Here is a 17,776-nt window from a genome sequence, read left to right on the forward strand (position 1 = left end):
GTCTCGGCCGATCCAGATCCCAAGTCATCGTCTCTGAGGGGGGGGAGGTGTCTCTGCTGACGTTGGGGGGCTTCCCCCCGCTCCTTCCACCCCCCCTCTGGCTCACCCCCAAAATGAAATAGGGGCCCTTGCTCCACGCGAGGTGGGCTGGCGCTGAATGGCCCCCCCGCTAAGATGCTGGCCCCCCCCTGAAGCGAAGCGGACTCCAACATCGCCCGGATTGGGGGGGATCCCACCATGGGGGATGCGGAAGAGAGGCTGGTTTGGGGGACAAATGGAGGGGACGGACGTCAGACGCCTCCCGGGCAGCTGGGAGTCTCCCCGGGGGGGGATGAAGATGAGGCAGGGGCAGCCGTTTCAGGAGGAGCGTGTGAGGGCGAGGAACCCAGGACACCCCCAAAAGTGGTAGGAGAGGAGGAGGAGGAAGAGCTGGACCCCAGGATACAGGTGAGGAGTGGGTGCAGGAAAAGTCTTTTTCCTGGTTCCCCCTGGTTTTTTGGGGAGGATGGGGGCATGACAGATTTGGGGGTTGCATTTCTCTTCCCTCACCCCTTGTTTGGCTTCTCCCTTCCCCAGGAGGAGTTGGAGCATCTCAACCAAGCTAATGAGGAGATCAACCGGGTGGAGCTCCAGCTGGATGTGAGCTTTTCCCCCAGTCCCTAACTGGTCCCCTAGTCTTTGTTCCCTGGCCCTTAACCGGTCCCCCAGCTCTTAACCGGTCCCCCAGCCCATGTTCCCCAGCCCTTAACTGGTCCCTCCAACCCTTAACTGGGTCCCCAGTCTTTATCCCCTAGCCCTTCATTTGTCCTCCAGCCCTTCACTGGTCCCCCAGTCTTGTCCCCCAACCCTTGTTCCCAGCCCTCAACTGGTCTCCCTGGTCCTTAACTGGTCTCCCTGGTCCTTAACTGGTCTCCCTGGTCCTTAACTGGTCTCCCTGGTCCTTAACTGGTCACCTTCATGCTGGTCTCTGCTGGGTTTTGGGCTCAGTGGGGTGGTTGGGAAGGAAAAACCTGCTGCTGAGGGGTCTCCCTGGGTGGTGCGATGGAGTATGAGGGCACATGGGGATGAGATGTTCCCTGCTTCTCGCCTCCAGGAAGCCCGCACCGCCTATCGCCGGATCCTCTCCGAATCGGCGAGGAAGCTCAACGCCCAAGGTTCCCAGTTGGGCAACTGCATCGAGAAAGCTCGACCTTACTATGAAGCCCGGCGCCTTGCCAAGGAGGTACCGCTCTCCCCCAGGGGTGCAGAAGGATGGGGGGGGGTGTCTTTTTTTTTTTTTTCCCCCTCCCCAGTGTCGTAACCCCCTCCCCGCTTGCTGTGCAGGCTCAGCAGGAGACGCAGAAAGCGGCGTTGCGGTACGAGCGAGCTGTCAGCATGCACAACGCTGCTCGCGAGATGGTTTTTGTGGCAGAGCAGGGGGTCATGGCCGACAAGAACCGTTTGGATCCCACCTGGCAGGAGATGCTCAACCATGCTACATGCAAAGTACGGGCGGGGGGGGGGGGCTTCATCTTCAGGGAGGGTTGGGGTGGGGCCTGAGAGGAGGTGGCTGGAAGTTGGGGATGATGGGGACAGGGGAGACCCCACTTCTGAAGGGGTTTTGGGGTGTCCTCAGGTCAATGAGGCGGAGGAAGAGCGGCTGCGGAGCGAGCGGGAGCACCAGCGTGTGACCCAGCTGTGTCAGCAAGCTGAGGCCAAGGTCCAAGCCCTCCAGAAGTCCCTCAAGCGTGTCATTGTTAAGAGCAAGCCTTATTTTGAGCTGAAAGCCCAGTTCAACCAGATCCTTGAGGTACTGGGCGGGGGACACATGGCTTTACCACTTGCGGTGGGGCACATCAGGCTGGTGAGGGGCATGGGGATCCCATTTTGGGGAGGATCCTGCTGCTTTTTGCCAGTTTTCAGGATGAGGTGGAGAGGGGGAAGAAAAGGAGGCTGGTGGGGTCTGCCCCTCGTTTTGGGAAGGGACATTGGGATGCTGAGATGGCCGTGGTGGCCAATGCCATCTCCCACAGGAGCACAAGGCCAAGGTGACAGCGCTGGAGCGGTTGGTGTCGCAAGCCAAGACGCGTTATTCGGTGGCCCTGCGTAACCTGGAACAGATCAGCGAACAGATCCACGCTCGCCGTCTCCAACGCCTCATTGTTCGTCGAGCTTCGCCGGTGGGAGCCGAAGCCAGTCCTCAACACGCCGGTACCGAGGTGGGGGTGACAGAAGGGACACATTTGGGGGCCGAGTGCCCCCCAGCCGACACGCTTTCGGTGCTCAGCCTTCAAACCATCGCCTCCGACCTGCAGAAGTTCGACTCGGTCGAACATTTATTGGGCTTGTCGGACGCTACCAGCCTCAACAGCGACGAGCTGGAGGAACGAGAGCAACGCCGGGGTGGGCAGGGTCACTTCAAACATCACCGAAGCATCAGCCTTTAGCCTCCGCCACCCCGAGCCTGCCCCCTCCCGTGGCTTCTCCCCTCCCTGGGGAACCCCAAAAAGACGGAGTGGGGTCGGTGCGTGCCGTCGTCACCTCCCACAGAGGCTGCGGGGGGGAGGATGGAGCTGATGGGGTGATGCTTGGAAGCCCCTTGTTGACAAAGGTGACGCCGTCAGGGGCCAAAATTTGGGGGGCTGTTGGTGTTCACTCCTCTGAATTTGGTGGATGAAGTGTGGGGTGGGCGGTGGGAGCCGTGTCCCGTGGGGCTGTGTGTGCCTGGCATTGGGATACTGAGTTAAGCTGCGTGTTGGGTGTTGACAGCGAGCAGCTGGGTGGGCAAGGCTGCTAACAAAGCTGCTAACGAAGCTGCTCAGTTGTGGCCCCTCCTCAATGCAGGAGCTGCACCCCTAAAACGCTTGAGGGGGGGAATGCCGTACCGGGGATCCTGCCCACCGGGCTGGGGGCAGGGACACACACAACATCCCCTTACCTGTCCCCCCTCCTTTCACTCCAGCTCCGCCTCCCCCCCCCAAATTTCAGTCTCTTATTTGGGGTTATTTTCCCCCTTTTCCAGCAAAAGGTGAGGCAGAAGCCAAATTGCACTAACAGGATGGGGGGGCCCCACAGCTGTTTTGGGGTACTGTGGAGGGGGGGGGCTGTGGCCGTGCCAGGGCTGTGATGAGAACCGCACCAGTTCGAGGCAGCCCCAGGGGTCGGTTGGAGTGTATTTTCTGGCAAGTAAAATATATCTCCCCCCTCCCTCCATGTGGTTTTATTCGCTCGGTTGCACCCCAGGTATCCTAAAAAACACCCCCCGCGATGATATTCCAGCATCTGGGGAACAGCTCGAAGCCTTGAGGGGGGATAACGGCTTTGGGAATGGGATCGTTGCAGCCCTACAGTGGTGATTTTGCTTCCTGAGATTTTAAAAATCCACTACGGGGATGGGGTCAAATCCCTGAAACTTGAAAAACCAAGCCAATAGCCCCAAATATTATAAACATAAATAAAAATCACTATTGTTAGTAGTTACATTAATATTCATGCCCTAAATTTTCCATGTTAACAACTGAAGAAATTACACCTGTTTTTTAAGTATCTTAATTCCCTTCTCATTCCCCAAGGGGTTGATCTGAATCAGTTTAATTTGCCCATTTACTTGATTTTTAAAGAATATGGATTTTCTTCGGACTGGGGGTTGCATTTTGGGGTAACATCAGGCTATTTTGGGGGGTACGAAGTACTGCTGCTCTTCCCCTTGGGTTTTACCTGGCATTTCAGAGCCAGCTTGAAGGATTGGAGGGAAGATAGGAAATTTTGGGGAAATAGGGGAAAATTTGGGGGGGGTTCAACACCTGGATTTTGCTGGGGGGCCAAGGGACTGGGACCCCCTAAATTTGGGGTTCCCTGTGTTTTGTGGCTGGGAAGGGAAGGAGCTGGTGGCACCCAAAGGGACAGAGGGGTCCCATTGCTGGCCTCCCCCTTCCCCCCCCCCAAAAAAATCACAGTGGGGTAGGGTGCTCATCACCCCAAGGGATGTGGGGGTCCCATCCCTGTGCCCCCCACTCCAAAACATGGTGGGGTGGCTGTGGGTGCCAGCTCACAGCACCCTAAGGGATTTAGGGATCCCATCGCTGACACCCTATGAGATGTGGGGGTCCCATTGCTGGCCCCCCCACCCCAAAACAATGGGGTAGGGTGCTCATCACCCCAAGGGACGTGGGGATCCCATTGCTGCCCCCCTACCCCAACACACCAGCATGGGGGGGGGACGGACATCTGGGATGACACTACCGAGCTGACCACATCCTGAAGTTACAAATATATTTTCTCCCTCTATCCACGTACATTTTTGGGGTCAGGCCCCCTTTTTTGGGGGGGGTGATGCTCAAGAGCATCTATGGGGCAATTCCTCCTCCTGCACTTGTTTTTCACCATAAAGTGAGCTCCATCCTAAATCTTTCTCCTCCCTGGGGGGGTTATGGGGTGGCTCATGGAGCCGCTGATGCTTGACCAAGCTCGAACGGACGGTGAACCTCTTCCCGCAAGCCGGACAGGGATACGGTTTCTCTCCCGTATGGATCCGTCGATGCCGACTCAGATTAGAGCTTTGAACGAAACGTTTCCCGCAAGCTGGACACTCGTAGGGTCGTTCTCCCGTGTGGAGCCGTTGATGAATAACAAGGACGGATCGAGCGCTGAATCCTTTCCCGCATTCCCCGCATTTATAAGGTTTTTCTCCCGTATGTAATCCTTGATGTCGTACCAAGCTGGAACTGACCCGAAATCGTTTCCCGCACTCGGTGCACATATAGGGGGTCTCGCCGGCATGGGATCGCCTATGGATAAGGAGATCCGAGCTTTGTACGAAGCTTTTCCCACATTCCGGACATTTATAGGGTTTTTCTCCCGTATGCCGACCTTGATGTCGGATAAGATGGGATCGTTCATTAAAGGATTTCCCGCAAAACGAGCAGGAAAAGGGTTTTTCTCCGGTGTGGGTTCGATGATGCTGGATGAGATCCGAACTTTGCCCGAAACTTTTCCCACATTCGGGACATTTATAGGGTTTTTCTCCGGTATGGATACGTTGATGACGGAAAAGATTGGAGCGAGCACTGAAACATTTCCCGCATTCAGAACAAATATAGGGAATATCATCTGGGCGGCTCTGGGAATGCAGGATACGATCAGCCTTCAAGCTTTTCCCATAAGGAATTTCCACTCCGTGCAGGCGTTGATGACGGAGGAGGTTGGATCGACGGCTGAAGCATTTCTGGCATTCGGGACAACGATGGGGTTTTTCCCCCGTATGGGTTTTTTGATGGGAATTCAGGTGGGAATTCCAGGTAAAAGTTTTCCCGCATTTTGGACAGGGATAAGGACGTTCTCCGGAGTGGATGCGTTGGTGGCGGAGGAGGTAGGCGCTGTGGTTGAAACTCTTCCCGCATTCAGTGCATAAAAATCTCCTCTTATCCTTTGGGATTGGGTCCTCCAGGGTGTCGAACCCCTTTCCAGGGAGAAAGGGATGAGCCGAATCCGTTCCCGGGGGATTTTCCTGATAGTTCGGTGTGGTTGTGCTTATCCCAGCGCTGGCTTGTCCCTCGCCTGCAGGGAAATTTGGGATGAGGGCAGGGAGGGATGGGAGGATTTGGGAAGGTAGGGAGGGAGATGGCGAGGGATGGGGAGATTGGGGGGGGGGCAGCAAGGGATCCCCGATGCTTGAGTGGGGCACCATGGGAAGGGGGAATTGAATAGGTTTTGCGGGATGGAGCGGGGGATGGCACATGGACCCGCTCACCTGGTGAGGCCGATGCGTCGTGGTTCTCCTGCATGGTTGGTGAAATCCCGTCCTCCTCCAGCCCCCGAAACAGCAAACGCCTCCGTTGGTCCCTGCGATTCCCAAAACCCACCAACCCGGAGGGATCCAGGGATGAGCAGGAAGATGCGAGGTTCCTTGGCGGGGGGCGGTCCCTGTTCAGATCCTGGAGGGATAAATGCAGTTGCGTGTTAGCTGGGTGTGATGGTTAAAAAAGCAAAGCATCCTCCTGGAAGAGCTTAGGAACCCTTTCACCGGTTCCTAAAGCAATCTGGGAGAGGAACGGGAGGGAAATGCCAAGACTGGGATCTACCAGGATGGGGTGGAACATCCCTGAGACCAGGAAAAGGATCCCCAGGATCGGGTAGAACATCCCCGGGACCGGGAAAAGCATCCCCAGGATCGGGTAGAACATCCCTGGGAATGGGAAAAAGCATCCCCGGGACAGGGCAGAACATCCCCAGGACTGGGAAGAGCATCCCCAGGACCGGGCAGAACATCCCTGGGACCGGGAAAAGGATCCCCAGGACCGAGCCGAGCATCCCCGGATCCCCCCGGGGCATCCCCCCGGGGCATCCCCCCGGGACCAGGCGGAGCATCCCAGGAGCCCCCCCCGTTCTTCCCCCGGTACCTGCCGGCTCCGACCTTCCTCCTCCTCTTCCTCCGAGCTGGGGCAGCCCTTTCCTGTGTCCTTCCACACCGACCCGGCCTGCAACAGGCACCGGGAACCGCGGGGGGGGAGATCCAGGCATCCGGCTGCCTCCCCCGAGCATCCCCGGGGCGCTGGACCGGGAAGCCGTATGGGTTTTGGGTTTTTTTGGAGGGCGGTGTTGGGGGGTGTCTCCCTATTTTTCTATGGAAATACCCAATTTCCTACGGGAATCAGGCAGATTATTTTGTACCATCGTTAAAAAAAGGGCCAAAACGGGTGGGGGGGGGGGGGGGGGTGGGGGGGGGCTCCCCAAAGTCTGGGGGTGAAGGTGGTCCCCAAAGTTTGGGGGGACACCCCCCCCCCAAGAAGAAACCCTTGAGCTTCACCAAGTCCTGATGGCAGAAAAAGGTGGGAAATTATGAAGCTCCTTTTAATTTTTTCCCCTTTTTTCCTTTGAAATCTGGGCACAAATCAGAAAAAAAAACCCCAAACCATGAAATTTTGCTTAAACCTTAAAAAAAAAAAAGCTTATTTTTTGGGCACTGTCCTCCTGCAAGGAGTTAGACACGATGATCCTTATGGGTCCCTTCCAACCTGAGTTATTCCATGATGGAAGAAGGTTGGAAGAGGCTTCCTGGAGCTCGTCCATCCTTGGAGATACTCAAGGACATGGACGTGGGTCTAGAAGACCTCACTTGAGCTAGATGGTTGGAGTGGATCATCTCCGGGTCTTGGCTCCAAACCTTCATCCATTGGGGACGTGCAGGGGCTTGGTGGGACACTGGGATCCCACACCAGCATGTCTGTCCTTGCAGGTGATGGGACCATGGATGGTGAGGAGGGCAGAGATGGTGAGAGGATGGAGACACACCGAAGAGAAGCCAGGATGGGACAACGTGGGGCTGGGAAATGGGTGGAGAAGGGGATGAGGGGTGGTGGGATGGGGGACCGAATGTGGCCAGTTGGTCCCGTTGCTGGAGATGACATCTGCGGGGAGGGTGGGAGAAGTTTTCCCTGTGGACCATCCCTGGCCACCCACGGGCAAGTCCACACCAGTGAGAAGCCCTATAATTGTCCTGAGTGTGGGAAGAGCTTTGGGCGCAGCTCCCACCTCATCGCCCACCAGCGTACCCACACCCACGAGCAACCCTACAGTTGTCCCGACTGCAGGAAGAGCTTCAACCAAAGGTCCAACCTCCTCATCCACCAGCGGGTCCACACGGGAGAGAGACCCTATGGATGTCCTGAGTGTGGGAAGAGCTTCAGCTATAGGTCTGTCCTCCTGATCCACCAGAAGACCCACACTGGGGACAAGCCTTACACTTGCACCGACTGCAGGAAGATCTTCAGCCACAGCTCGGACCTGACCAAGCACCACCGGATCCACACTGGAGAGAGACCCTACAGTTGTGCCGAGTGTGGGAAGACCTTCAGCCTCCATTCCCACCTCCTCTCCCATCAGAGGACCCACAAGGGCGAGAAGCCCTATGCTTGCCCCGAGTGCGGGAAGAGCTTCAACGATAGCTCCAACCTGATAACCCACCAACGTATCCACACTGGGGAGAAGCCCTACAGATGCCCCGAGTGTGAGAAGGGTTTTGGACGCCTCTCGCATCTCTACCGGCACCAGAGGACCCACACGGGGGAGAAGCCCTTCACCTGCTTGAGCTGCGGGAAGAGCTTCAGTGAGAGCTCGTCCCTCATCCGTCACCAGCGGGTCCTTACATAAGCCTGTTTTGGGGTGGGAAGAGGAGCTCCAGCTTTCCCACCAAGGATGGGGAAAGCAGGTGACACCTTTTCTGGCTTGATGGTGGTGGGTGTCAGGTAGCAGCACCCCACAGATCACCCCAAAATTGGGCAGGGAGAAGGAGCTCAGTGGGGTTTTGGGGCTGGTGCTCAACCCCAAGATGTGTGTGTGGCAAGTCTGATATATTCCTTATGGTGTTTCCACCAAAAAAGCCTGGAGACCCACCAGGATAGGTGGGAGAAATAAAGTCCAGGTGGGTCTTCCAGGCTCTCTAAGCCTTTGGGGCCATCAAGTCCTCAAAGTCCTGAGTGATGACCATCAAGGTGAGGTGTCCCCAAGTCCTGGGTGGTGTTGGCAGGCACATGGGGCAAGATCCCCCAGTTTTGGAGCTGTTGGGAGGACCTGGCTGCAGACCCCAGGGGTGCAAGGGCCCACTCCACATGCATGAAGGACCGGCATGATGTGTGCTAGAGCTCTACGTCTTCTCCTGGGGCAGGGGATGGTAATTCCCTTGGCAAGAGGGTCTCCACAGCCTTCATGAGAGGGTGCATCTCAGCTGTATGGGGTGGTCCACATGTTATAAGGACTGGTGGTCTCTATCCATGAGATGAGTTGCGACACAGAAGATCCCAAAGCAGGGGGAATCATGTCACAGTTCCTTGCAGGGAGGGTTTGGTGGAACCAAAACCTTGACGGAGCCAACACCTTGACAGAGGCAAACTTTTCTCCGTGGTGCCAGATGAGGCAGGGATGGAGGCGATGCTTCAGGAGCAGTGTGGATGTCCTGTTCATATGGATGTTGGGTTGTTTGGAGAGTCCGTAGTTGTATCTGACTTTCTGGAGCTGTAAGGAACAAAGGGACCGGCTCGTCCTGGTGTCATGTGGAGAAACCCAAGATAGGAGAAACATCCGCAGCTGCTCCCGGGCAAGAGTTCTCCCCCCCCCGGCACAGCTTCACCTCGCTGGCTATTTTAGGCATTCGGTGGAGTGGTCGCATTTGCCCTTCAGGGAGCAAACCATGTGAAACCTTTGGGTTCGGGAGGACATTGCAGGCAAATCTTTGGCATGCCAGAAATGCCTTTGCAGCTCTCGCTCCCACGGAGGGGACAGAACACAGCCACTTTACCATTTTACCATTCTCTATGGCCATTTTCTTGCCAGGTTTTCACACTTGTCTGCTTATACCCATCAGATTTTTCAGATCTTTTTTCATCTTAATGAAAAAAATAAGGGTTTTTTTCCATGTATTGACTATTCATTCAAAGAAGCAGCACTGCCTTTTGCTCACCAAAGACCTGCTTTCATGCTCTGCTGTACAGGAAGCCTCTTGTGGTTTAATGTTGCTCCCCCATACTCCTCTTCATCCTCTTTTTTCCCAGATTAAGACTTCAGATTTATTCAGGTTTTTTCCATTTTTATAACTATCCCATAGCATGGCCACCACAATTACGTTTAAATATTCTTTTTATGCATTTATTAAGACAGTTATTCATTAAAACCTTTCCCAAATAGAAGTACGAATATATACATATTCTACGCAGGCCCCTTCCCCTCCCCAACCCTGGCAGCAATTTAATTAAGACAACAGAAATTTAATATCCATCTAAAAATAAAGACCCCACCCTGTTCCCCTCCTGGCACCGTGCCCCCTGCAGATGTTTCCTCAGAACCTTCTGCTCCAGCGGAGCCAAGTCCAGGAGGGCTTGGGGGAGGTCCCTGGGTTGGACCCCAAAATAGGGTTGTGCCCAGGGGGGTGTCTCTGCCCCATGGCAGAGCTGTGGGGTGGTGACAGGGCTGGCACTGGCTCCTTGTCCCTGGGGTGGGCACAGGGATAGTGGCTGAGGAAGCAGCGTGCCCCAGAGTTGGGGGGCTGACACTTGACTCGGGGTGCTCTGCCTTCCCCCAATCCATGGGGTGGGAGGGGGTCTGCTCTTCCTCCCCGATTAAGTCCCCCGAGGTGCTGGCGCTGCCTGCATCTCCCCGGGAAGTGGCCAAGACCCTTGGAGATGTGGTGAACCTCTTTAAGGTGTGCTGAATCCCTTGGAAATGTGCTGAACCCCTTTGGAGATGTTCTGAACCCCTTTGAGATGTGCTGCACCCCTTCAAGGTATGCTGAACCCTTTGGAGACATGCTGAGCTTGTGCTGAACCCCTTCAAGACATGCTGAACCCCTTCAGGACATGCTGAGCTCCTTTGAGATGCGCTGTACCCCTTTGGAAACATCCTGAACCCCTTTGGAAATGTGCTGAACCCCTTCAAGGCATGCTGAACCCCATTGGAGACATCCTGAAACCCTTCAAGACATGCTGGACCCCTTTGGAGGTGTCCTGAACCCCTTCGAGATGAGCTGAACCCCTTGGAGATGTGCCTAACCCTTTCAAGACATGCTAAGCTTCTTCAAGACATGCTGAACTCCATTGGAGACATCCTGAACCCCTTGGAGATGTGCTGCAGAGCCACCCTAAAAACCATTTTGGAGGCTGAAGGTACTAATGGTCATTAACAACCCCGATCATCCCCACCTGGGAACCCCACCACCCTCTGCCCACGGCGCAGGGGCTCTGTTTAAGCCCAGCCCTGGGAATTTTGGTCCTTCTGCAGGACTTCTTGGAGTAGCATCCACACATGGCCGTGGACCCTGCTGATCTGCCCCATGGGCTTGCTCCTCGCTTGGGTGGGTGAGATGTGGCCATGACTGGCGGTGACCCTTGGAGCCTTCAAGGAGTTTAATTTAATTTCTTCACCTGGGGGTTCAACGGCAGATGTTTGGAGCAGCCCTAGGGACATGCTGAGACCCAACCCTCCCCCATGGTCCAAGTGGAGTGGCCTTTTGGGGTTAAAAAGGTGGTTTTGGTGCCACCATGTTCTTGGCTGTCCACAACTGAAGGATTCAGCTGGTGAAGGCTCAACACTTTCCTCCATCCTGACACATTTTTACTGGATTCATGGGAATCTTGCACTGGAAAATGCACGTTTTTAACTGCAGGATGAGTTGCAACTAGGCTTCAAATGGGGCAACCCAACTGGAAAGCCAACCAAAGGGAAAAAGGGGAAAAAAAATCCTTGGAAAATTGGATCTGGATGTGGTTTGAAGCCCTTGAAAGCAAATGGAAGAGGAACAACCACTTTTCAGCACACCAAGGGAAAGGACTGCAGCACCGCCAGGGTAGCTAGGCTCTAATTTATTACTACTCATGGAAAGAAAGCGACTCCAAAAAAAAAAAAAAAAAAAAAAAAAAAAGACGCAAGCTGCGGTGACGAGGCGAGGCAGTCCCCAAAAGCAGACATGGAGGGGACCGTTGACAAGCAGCACAGCGACACGTCCACGCCGGTTTCGGAAGCACGGACAACACCAGAAAATATATAAATTTCACTTAAATTGCAGTTCAGTGTGGGTTTTTTCCCCAAAAATATCCTCTCTGAAGCCCTCCATGATCTTTTTGGGGTGAATTTTGTCCCTTGTGGCTTCATTTAGGATCCTGCGCCCCATGGCATGGTCACTGTGTCCTCCTAAAATAATTCAATTATTTGAACCCCGGGGGAAGTTCTTGACTTCATCCCCGTCCCTCCTCTTCCTCCCGCTTCCCCGCTTTCCATTTGCAAGGTCCTGGGCTCTGTGGGGTGATGGGGAGGGGGTTTCTTTGTCGTCCCCCCCCTTGGTGACCCCATCCACAGAGCCCAGCATTGGAGAGGTGACCAAGCCACCAAGCCACATCATCTCACCATGCCCTTGATTTTGGGCTAATTTGGCCCAAATTGGCCGGAGAGCCCCAAGGCAGGGCAGCATCTGCATGGGAGCATGTAATTAGTGCACTCATTAATGCATAATTAGTGCATTGCTGGGGTGATTTGGAGGTGGGTGTCAAAAGCCATCCCCAACAGCAGCTCCTGTTGACCACCGGCCAAAACTGAGGCAAGAACATGAGATTTTGGGGCTCCTTCAAACAAGTTTCTTCCCCCAAAGTGGAGCTGGTGCTGCCTTCAAGGCAGCCCCTTGGAGGGGATTGGGGACCCAAACCCAGTGGGGGTATCCGAAGGGTCCCCCTGCGACGCAAAGAGAGAATTAACATCCTTGGTGACATCATGGTTGTGCCATCAGTGACATCCCAGTTGTGCCACCGGTGACATCCTGGTTGTGCCAGCTGTCATGTCCTGGTTCTACCATCAGTGGCATCATGGTTGTGCCATCGGTGACACCCCGGTTTTGCAGCAGGGTTGGCCGGGGAGCCAGGCAGGTCCCCAAAACACGTCGCACGGAGCTGGGGACAATCCTCAGGGGCTGTTTAATCGGGCAAGGGGATGGTGCAGCTCCATGTCCCACGGCCGCATCCCGCATCCCACTGTGCCTCCTCTTCCTCCGTCCATCGCACCTCTGAGCTTCACAACCCTCGAGCAAACACCGAGAGCCTATTCCTTCCACTCCGGGCATTTTATTTTTTTTTTTAAATTCTTATTTTTTTCTGCATCCAATGGTCTGGCAGCAATTCCCGGTGCTGCCACATCCGACGCCGGCTCGGCTCCCGCTTCCTGCGGCGCTGCCTGCAATCGCTGCCTGACACAGGCTCCGGTACTTCTTTAGGATGGTTGGTTTTATCCCTTTCTCTATTTTTATTGCCAATTTTTTTTCTATTCCATATGTCCTTTGCTTTCTTTTCCTCCTCTTCTTTTTCATTTTCTATAATTTTTTTCCATATTTTGATATTTTTCCTCTTTTTTTTTGCACCTACATTACTACCTGTTCCTCTTGCCAATATTTTAAACTTCTTTATTTTTTTCAATAAACACAACGAGTCCTTCCCATAGCACCTCCACACTTCTTGAATTGTTCTGTTTTCAGTTGAAACCTTCCCAATTCCAGAGATTTCAGCAATTCCTTACTTTTCCGAAAGTCTTATTTCAGCTTTTTATCCTCTTTCAGGGAAAAAAAGTCATTCTCAGCCTTAATTATTTTTCTTCTGTATTTTTTTTGATGCTTTTATATTTTGCATGTAACCCTTTCTGTTTCTTTTAGTGTTTTTTTCTTTAAATTTTTAAAATTTTCTTCATTTATTTTCCCCCGAGAAGCCCTCGCTCCCCTGGTAATGGGGAGAAATTGGGAAATGGGAGAAATCAGGATTTCAGGCAGCAAAAAAAGCACTGCTGCTGCCTTTTCCTGATAGTACCGAAATGCGCCGAATCCCACTCTGAGGGACGGAGCAAAAGCAAACATAAAAATTCAGGAAAATCAGTAATAATAATAAAAAAACCCCCACCACAAACGCATGAAAGTTTTTGCAAAGTCCGCGTGGAAAAAGAAAACCAACAAAACCCCCCAAAATATTCCAGTAAGTGCCTGAAAAATGACGTCACAAAATTGCGTGGTTTTGCCCCAGTATTTTCTTTCCAAAAGGAAAAAAATAATAAAAAATAAAAGACGAAAACCCCGACCGGCTCCATTTCTGAGGAATGACGTGGGATAAGATGAGCTCAGGGAGACGCCGCAGGAGACAGGGATGTGGAAATATCCCCAAGTCCCTCATGGCAGTTCCCTGGCGGGCAGAAGGTGATGCAGTGGCATGGGAAAAACCCCGTTTCTGCTGGTTTTTCTCCCAAAATGTTCCAAGGTGGGAGCAGAGGGTGGTACCTGGATGGGGGTGATGACGTGGACCTTCATCCAATGGGAAGCAGAGGGGCAAGGTGGGAAGATGCTCTGGGGGACACCAACGGAAGATGCTGGGATGAGTGGTGGGGTGGGGAATGGGGGGACTGGGATGGAGGTTGGGGTCCCAGTGTGGAGCTGGGGGGAACCCCAGTGGGGAGCAGCCAATGCCGGCAGCGAGATCATTAATTAGCCATGAAGGTTGAACAGCTCTGGGTGGGAATAAGTCCCCCAGCACCGGGGCTTTGAGGTCTGCCCAGGATGGGTGTTGGGTGAGCAGCTGGGGAGGGTGGGAGGAGGATGGAGCCACGGCATGAGGGGGACTTCCCCATCCCCTAATTAGTGAGATCATTAATTAGCCACCAAGACTGAACAGCTCTGGGTGGGAATAAGCCCCCCAACACTGGAGCTTTGAGGCCAACCAAGAATGCGTGTTGGGTGAGCGGCTGGGGAGGTAGGGAGGAGGATGGAGCTGGGACTGTGGTCAGGGTTGGAGGAGCTGCCTCATCCCCTAATTAGAGAGGTCATTAATTAGCCACCAAAACTGAACAGCTCCAGGTGGGAACAAGCCCTCCCAACAATGGGTCTTTGAGGCCAACACCGGTTGGATGTTGGGCGAGTGTCTGGGGAGGTTGGGAGGAGGATGGAGCTGCGGCCAGGGCCGGGCACCACTCAGTTGATGAGGGAGGAGGTCTGGGCCCCCGAGGCGGGGGCCGAGGGGAAGGAGGGGTGGGGGAAGGCGCGGGCAGGGAAGGAGAGGGCCCACGGCAGGTCCAGGGCAGGGCTGGAGAGGGAAGGGATGGGCAGGGGCGAGGGGGAGGCAGGGAAGGAGGGCAGCGAGGGGATGGGGGCCGCCGAACCGCCCAACGGCGGGGAGAAGGCGGTGCTGGAGAAGGCGCCAGAGGGTGGCAGGGGGCTGCCAGCGGTGGCAGCAGCGGCGGCAGCAGCGGTGGCTTTGGGCTTGTCCCCGGCATGGGTGCGTTGGTGGCGGTTGAGGTGGGAGCTACGGCTGAAGCACTTGCCGCACTCGGGACACTTGTAGGGCTTCTCGCCGGTGTGGACGCGCTGGTGGATGGTGAGCTCGGACCGTTGGATAAAGCTCTTGCCACACTCGGAGCATTGGTAGGGCTTCTCGCCGAGGTGGATGCGTTGGTGCTTGATAAGGTTGGAGGAGACGCTGAAGCATTTACCGCAGACGTTGCACTTGTAGGGTTTCTCCCCGGTATGCATCCGGCGGTGCTTGGTGAGGTCCGACTTCTGGATGAAACCCTTCCCGCAATCGGGACACTTGTAGGGCTTCTCGCCAAGGTGGGTCCGTTGATGTTTGATGAGGTTGGAGCGGACGCTGAAGCTTTTCCCGCAATCCCCGCACTTGTAGGGCTTTTCTCCTGTATGCATCCGGCGATGTTTCACCAATGCCGAATTTTGCCCGAAGCTCTTCCCGCATTCAGGGCAAGTATAGGGTTTCTCCCCTGTCTGTGTCCCTTGGTGCTTGACGTTCTCTGCCCGGTAAGTGAAGCTCTTCCCACACTCGCTGCACTTATGGGTCCTCTCTGGTGCCGGTCGGGCACGGGCACCCCAAAGAAAGCTCTTGCCACAATCGGTGCACTTACAGGGTCGTTCACCGGTGCCGGTCAACAGCCGCCGGCGCTTGTTGGAGGCCAAGAAGCTCTTACCGCAATCAGTGCACTGGCAGGGTTGCTCGGCGCTGGCGTGGACGCGTTGGTGCCTCTCCAAGTGGGAACTCTGGGAGAAACTCTTCCCGCAATCCCCGCAACGGTAGGGTTTCTCACCCATATGGATACGCCGATGCCGGTCAAGATGGGAGCTCCAGGCAAAGCTCTTACCACAATCACCGCATTGGTAGGGTTTGCCAGCAGCATGGCTCCGTTGATGCTGCAGCAACGCGGCATTCAAGCCAAAACCCTTCCCACACTCCCCACACTTGTAGGGCTTCTCGCCGGCATGAGCGCGCCGGTGCTTGGCCAATGCCGTGCTCTTGGTGAAGCCCTTCCCGCATTCACCGCACTGCAAGGGCTTCTCGGGGGTTTTGGAGCCTTCAGTGCCGCGAGGAGCTGGACAGCGACCGCAATCGGCACAACGGCAAGCGGGTTCGCCGGTGACAGCGTGGGTACGGCGATGCCGGTCGAGGTGGGAGCTCCAACTGAAGCTTTTACCACATTCGGGGCAGGCGTAGGGCTTTTCACCGGTGTGGATCCGGCGATGTCGCTCCAGATGTGAATTCCAGTTGAAACCCTTCCCACAATCCCCACATTTGTAGGGTTTTTCCTCCAGGTGTAATTTTTGGTGCTTCACCAAACTGGCGCTGGCCGGGAAACTCTTCCCACAGACACCGCATTGGCAAGGTGCTGTGCCAGCACCGGCGCTGGCATGCACCCGTTGATGTTGGATGAACGCCGAGCCAACGCTGAAGGTCTTGCCGCAGTCGGGGCACTTGTAGGGTTTATCGCCGGCGTGCCGGCGTTGATGGGTGATGAGGGTTGAGCTGAGCCGAAAACATTTCCCACATTCGGGGCATTTATGGGGTCGTTCGGTCCCTCGTCGGCGTTTGTTGAAGGCTGAACCAAAAGCCAAAGCTTTGCCGCAGTCGTGGCAGCGGCTGTGGCTGAGCAAACTCCGCGGGGGGAATTTCTTGAAGCCTCGGTGGCCTGATTTACTCTGTCGCTTGCCTGATGTCTTTCTGGGCTGGTTCTCTGTTTTTTGGGGACCATCACTGGGTTTTGTCCCCTCCGCATTGGTGGGGCTGGTCCCCTTGGGCTTTCCTGCTGGCGTCCCCTCGGCGTCCACCTTCTCCAGCTCACCCGGTGGCGGGTCTTCCTCTTCGTTCTCACTCAACAACCCATCGTCTACAGGGAAAAAAGGAGCTGAGGATCCGGCCCCACCACTGAAAACCCACCAGTTGGCTGCCCACATCCCTCCCAGGATCGCGGCAGCCGTATCTGATTGCTTTCCCATCTCCTGCACCCATCAACCCATGGTTTTGGGGCTTCCAAAACATGCTCCTAGTCATCACCAGCGCCAACCAGCAGCACGATTGGTGACTTACCGGACACCAACCCCCTCCTTCGGTGTGATTCGGCAAAGGCGGTGATCCGTGGCCAACTGATGGCGATTTCCTCAGCTAGGGGAGACAGTTAGATACTGGTTATAGCTCTTTCCACCCCAAAAATTGTAACGCCAGGATGGGGATGGCCAAGGACACCAGAGGCATAAAGCTGCGGTTGGAAATGTGGTGCCAGTTGAAACCCCCCCAGGCTCTATTTAAGCTCAGTCCTGGCGATTTTGGTGGTTTTACACTTATGAATTCAGCCACTAATGAAGGCCAATTAATTTAATTTTAGTCTTCTTGAGTAATAATAAATTAGGGAGAAATTAGGGGAAATTAAGAGCCTCACCCAGGGAGATGACGCTCTCGTAGCTCTCCTGCATCTTGTCCCAGTGGTCCAGGCTCGTCCCGGTGCTGGCACGTTTTGAGGGGGGGATGTCACCGGTCCCTGCAATGCAAATGGCTCCGGTTCAGGTATTGGGGTCCACGGTGCTGGGGGACCCCCCCCCCCAAATTGAGCACCTCCCCCCCAAATTGAGCACCTCCCCCCCATGTCTGGCTGGATGTAGGGACCATACAAGGGGTCCCCGCATCACCCTGGGGGTGTCATGGCTGGGTGGCGATGGGTGCTGGGGTATGACACCCCCCCCCGGGTGTTTTAGGGTGCTTCACCCCAAAGCATCTACCCTGTGGGAAGGGACCCCCCCCAGATGCCCCCCCGGAAGGTTGGGGGCCACTTAAATAAGGGTTGGGGTGACCCCAGGGAGCGGGGATGGGGATGGGGGGGTTAAATGCAACCGAGGTGAAGCCAAAGGGGTGGAAATTAAAGGGGGGGGGCACGGAAATGTAATGGGGGGGTTTAAAATGCAACAGGGCTGGAGGGAAAATGAAAATCGCGGTTGAATGCAAAGAGGGGAGAAATGGGG

At 55.1% G+C, this 17,776-nt stretch overlaps 3 protein-coding genes across 3 annotated transcripts in view; 2 read left to right on the forward strand and 1 right to left on the reverse strand.

Moving 5' to 3' along the window:
- LOC104833337 (zinc finger protein 729-like) overlaps window positions 1–17,776 on the forward strand; it is a 49,591-nt gene that overhangs the window by 20,488 nt on the left and 11,327 nt on the right. Inside the window, 1 exon segment of the mRNA XM_010569926.1 lies at window positions 7,379–8,093. Within this exon segment, the coding sequence (XP_010568228.1) occupies window positions 7,379–8,093 (715 nt within the window).
- Window positions 7–3,185, forward strand: SH3BP5L (SH3-binding domain protein 5-like). The gene is made up of 6 exons (XM_010569912.1): window positions 7–447; window positions 577–639; window positions 1,094–1,222; window positions 1,324–1,485; window positions 1,616–1,789; window positions 2,013–3,185. The coding sequence occupies exons 1-6, from the start codon at window positions 238–240 to the stop codon at window positions 2,424–2,426; spliced, it is 1,152 nt and encodes a 383-aa protein (XP_010568214.1). The 5' UTR covers window positions 7–237; the 3' UTR covers window positions 2,427–3,185.
- Window positions 12,920–17,776, reverse strand: part of LOC104833327 (zinc finger protein 883-like) — a 6,335-nt gene continuing 1,478 nt past the window's right edge. Inside the window, exons 2-6 of the mRNA XM_010569916.1 lie at window positions 17,200–17,298; window positions 16,851–16,925; window positions 15,919–16,650; window positions 14,748–15,840; window positions 12,920–12,980 (exon numbers count right to left, since the gene is read on the reverse strand). Of these exons, the coding sequence (XP_010568218.1) occupies window positions 12,920–12,980; window positions 14,748–15,840; window positions 15,919–16,650; window positions 16,851–16,925; window positions 17,200–17,298 (2,060 nt within the window). The remainder of the gene's footprint in view (window positions 12,981–14,747; window positions 15,841–15,918; window positions 16,651–16,850; window positions 16,926–17,199; window positions 17,299–17,776) is intronic.

Source organism: Haliaeetus leucocephalus, unplaced genomic scaffold (genome assembly GCF_000737465.1).
Source record: "Haliaeetus leucocephalus isolate CR32 unplaced genomic scaffold, Haliaeetus_leucocephalus-4.0 Scaffold282, whole genome shotgun sequence".
Taxonomy (NCBI): Eukaryota; Metazoa; Chordata; class Aves; order Accipitriformes; family Accipitridae; genus Haliaeetus; species Haliaeetus leucocephalus.

What these genes read in the sequence shown, in the direction of transcription:
- SH3BP5L (XM_010569912.1), top strand. Translation starts at nt 238, where the DNA reads ATGGGGGATGCGGAAGAGAGGCTGGTTTGGGGGACAAATGGAGGGGAC. An exon ending in TCAACCATGCTACATGCAAA is followed by an intron (nt 1,486 to 1,615) that starts GTACGGGCGGGG and finishes GGGTGTCCTCAG; the next exon opens with GTCAATGAGGCGGAGGAAGA. An exon ending in AGTTCAACCAGATCCTTGAG is followed by an intron (nt 1,790 to 2,012) that starts GTACTGGGCGGG and finishes CATCTCCCACAG; the next exon opens with GAGCACAAGGCCAAGGTGAC.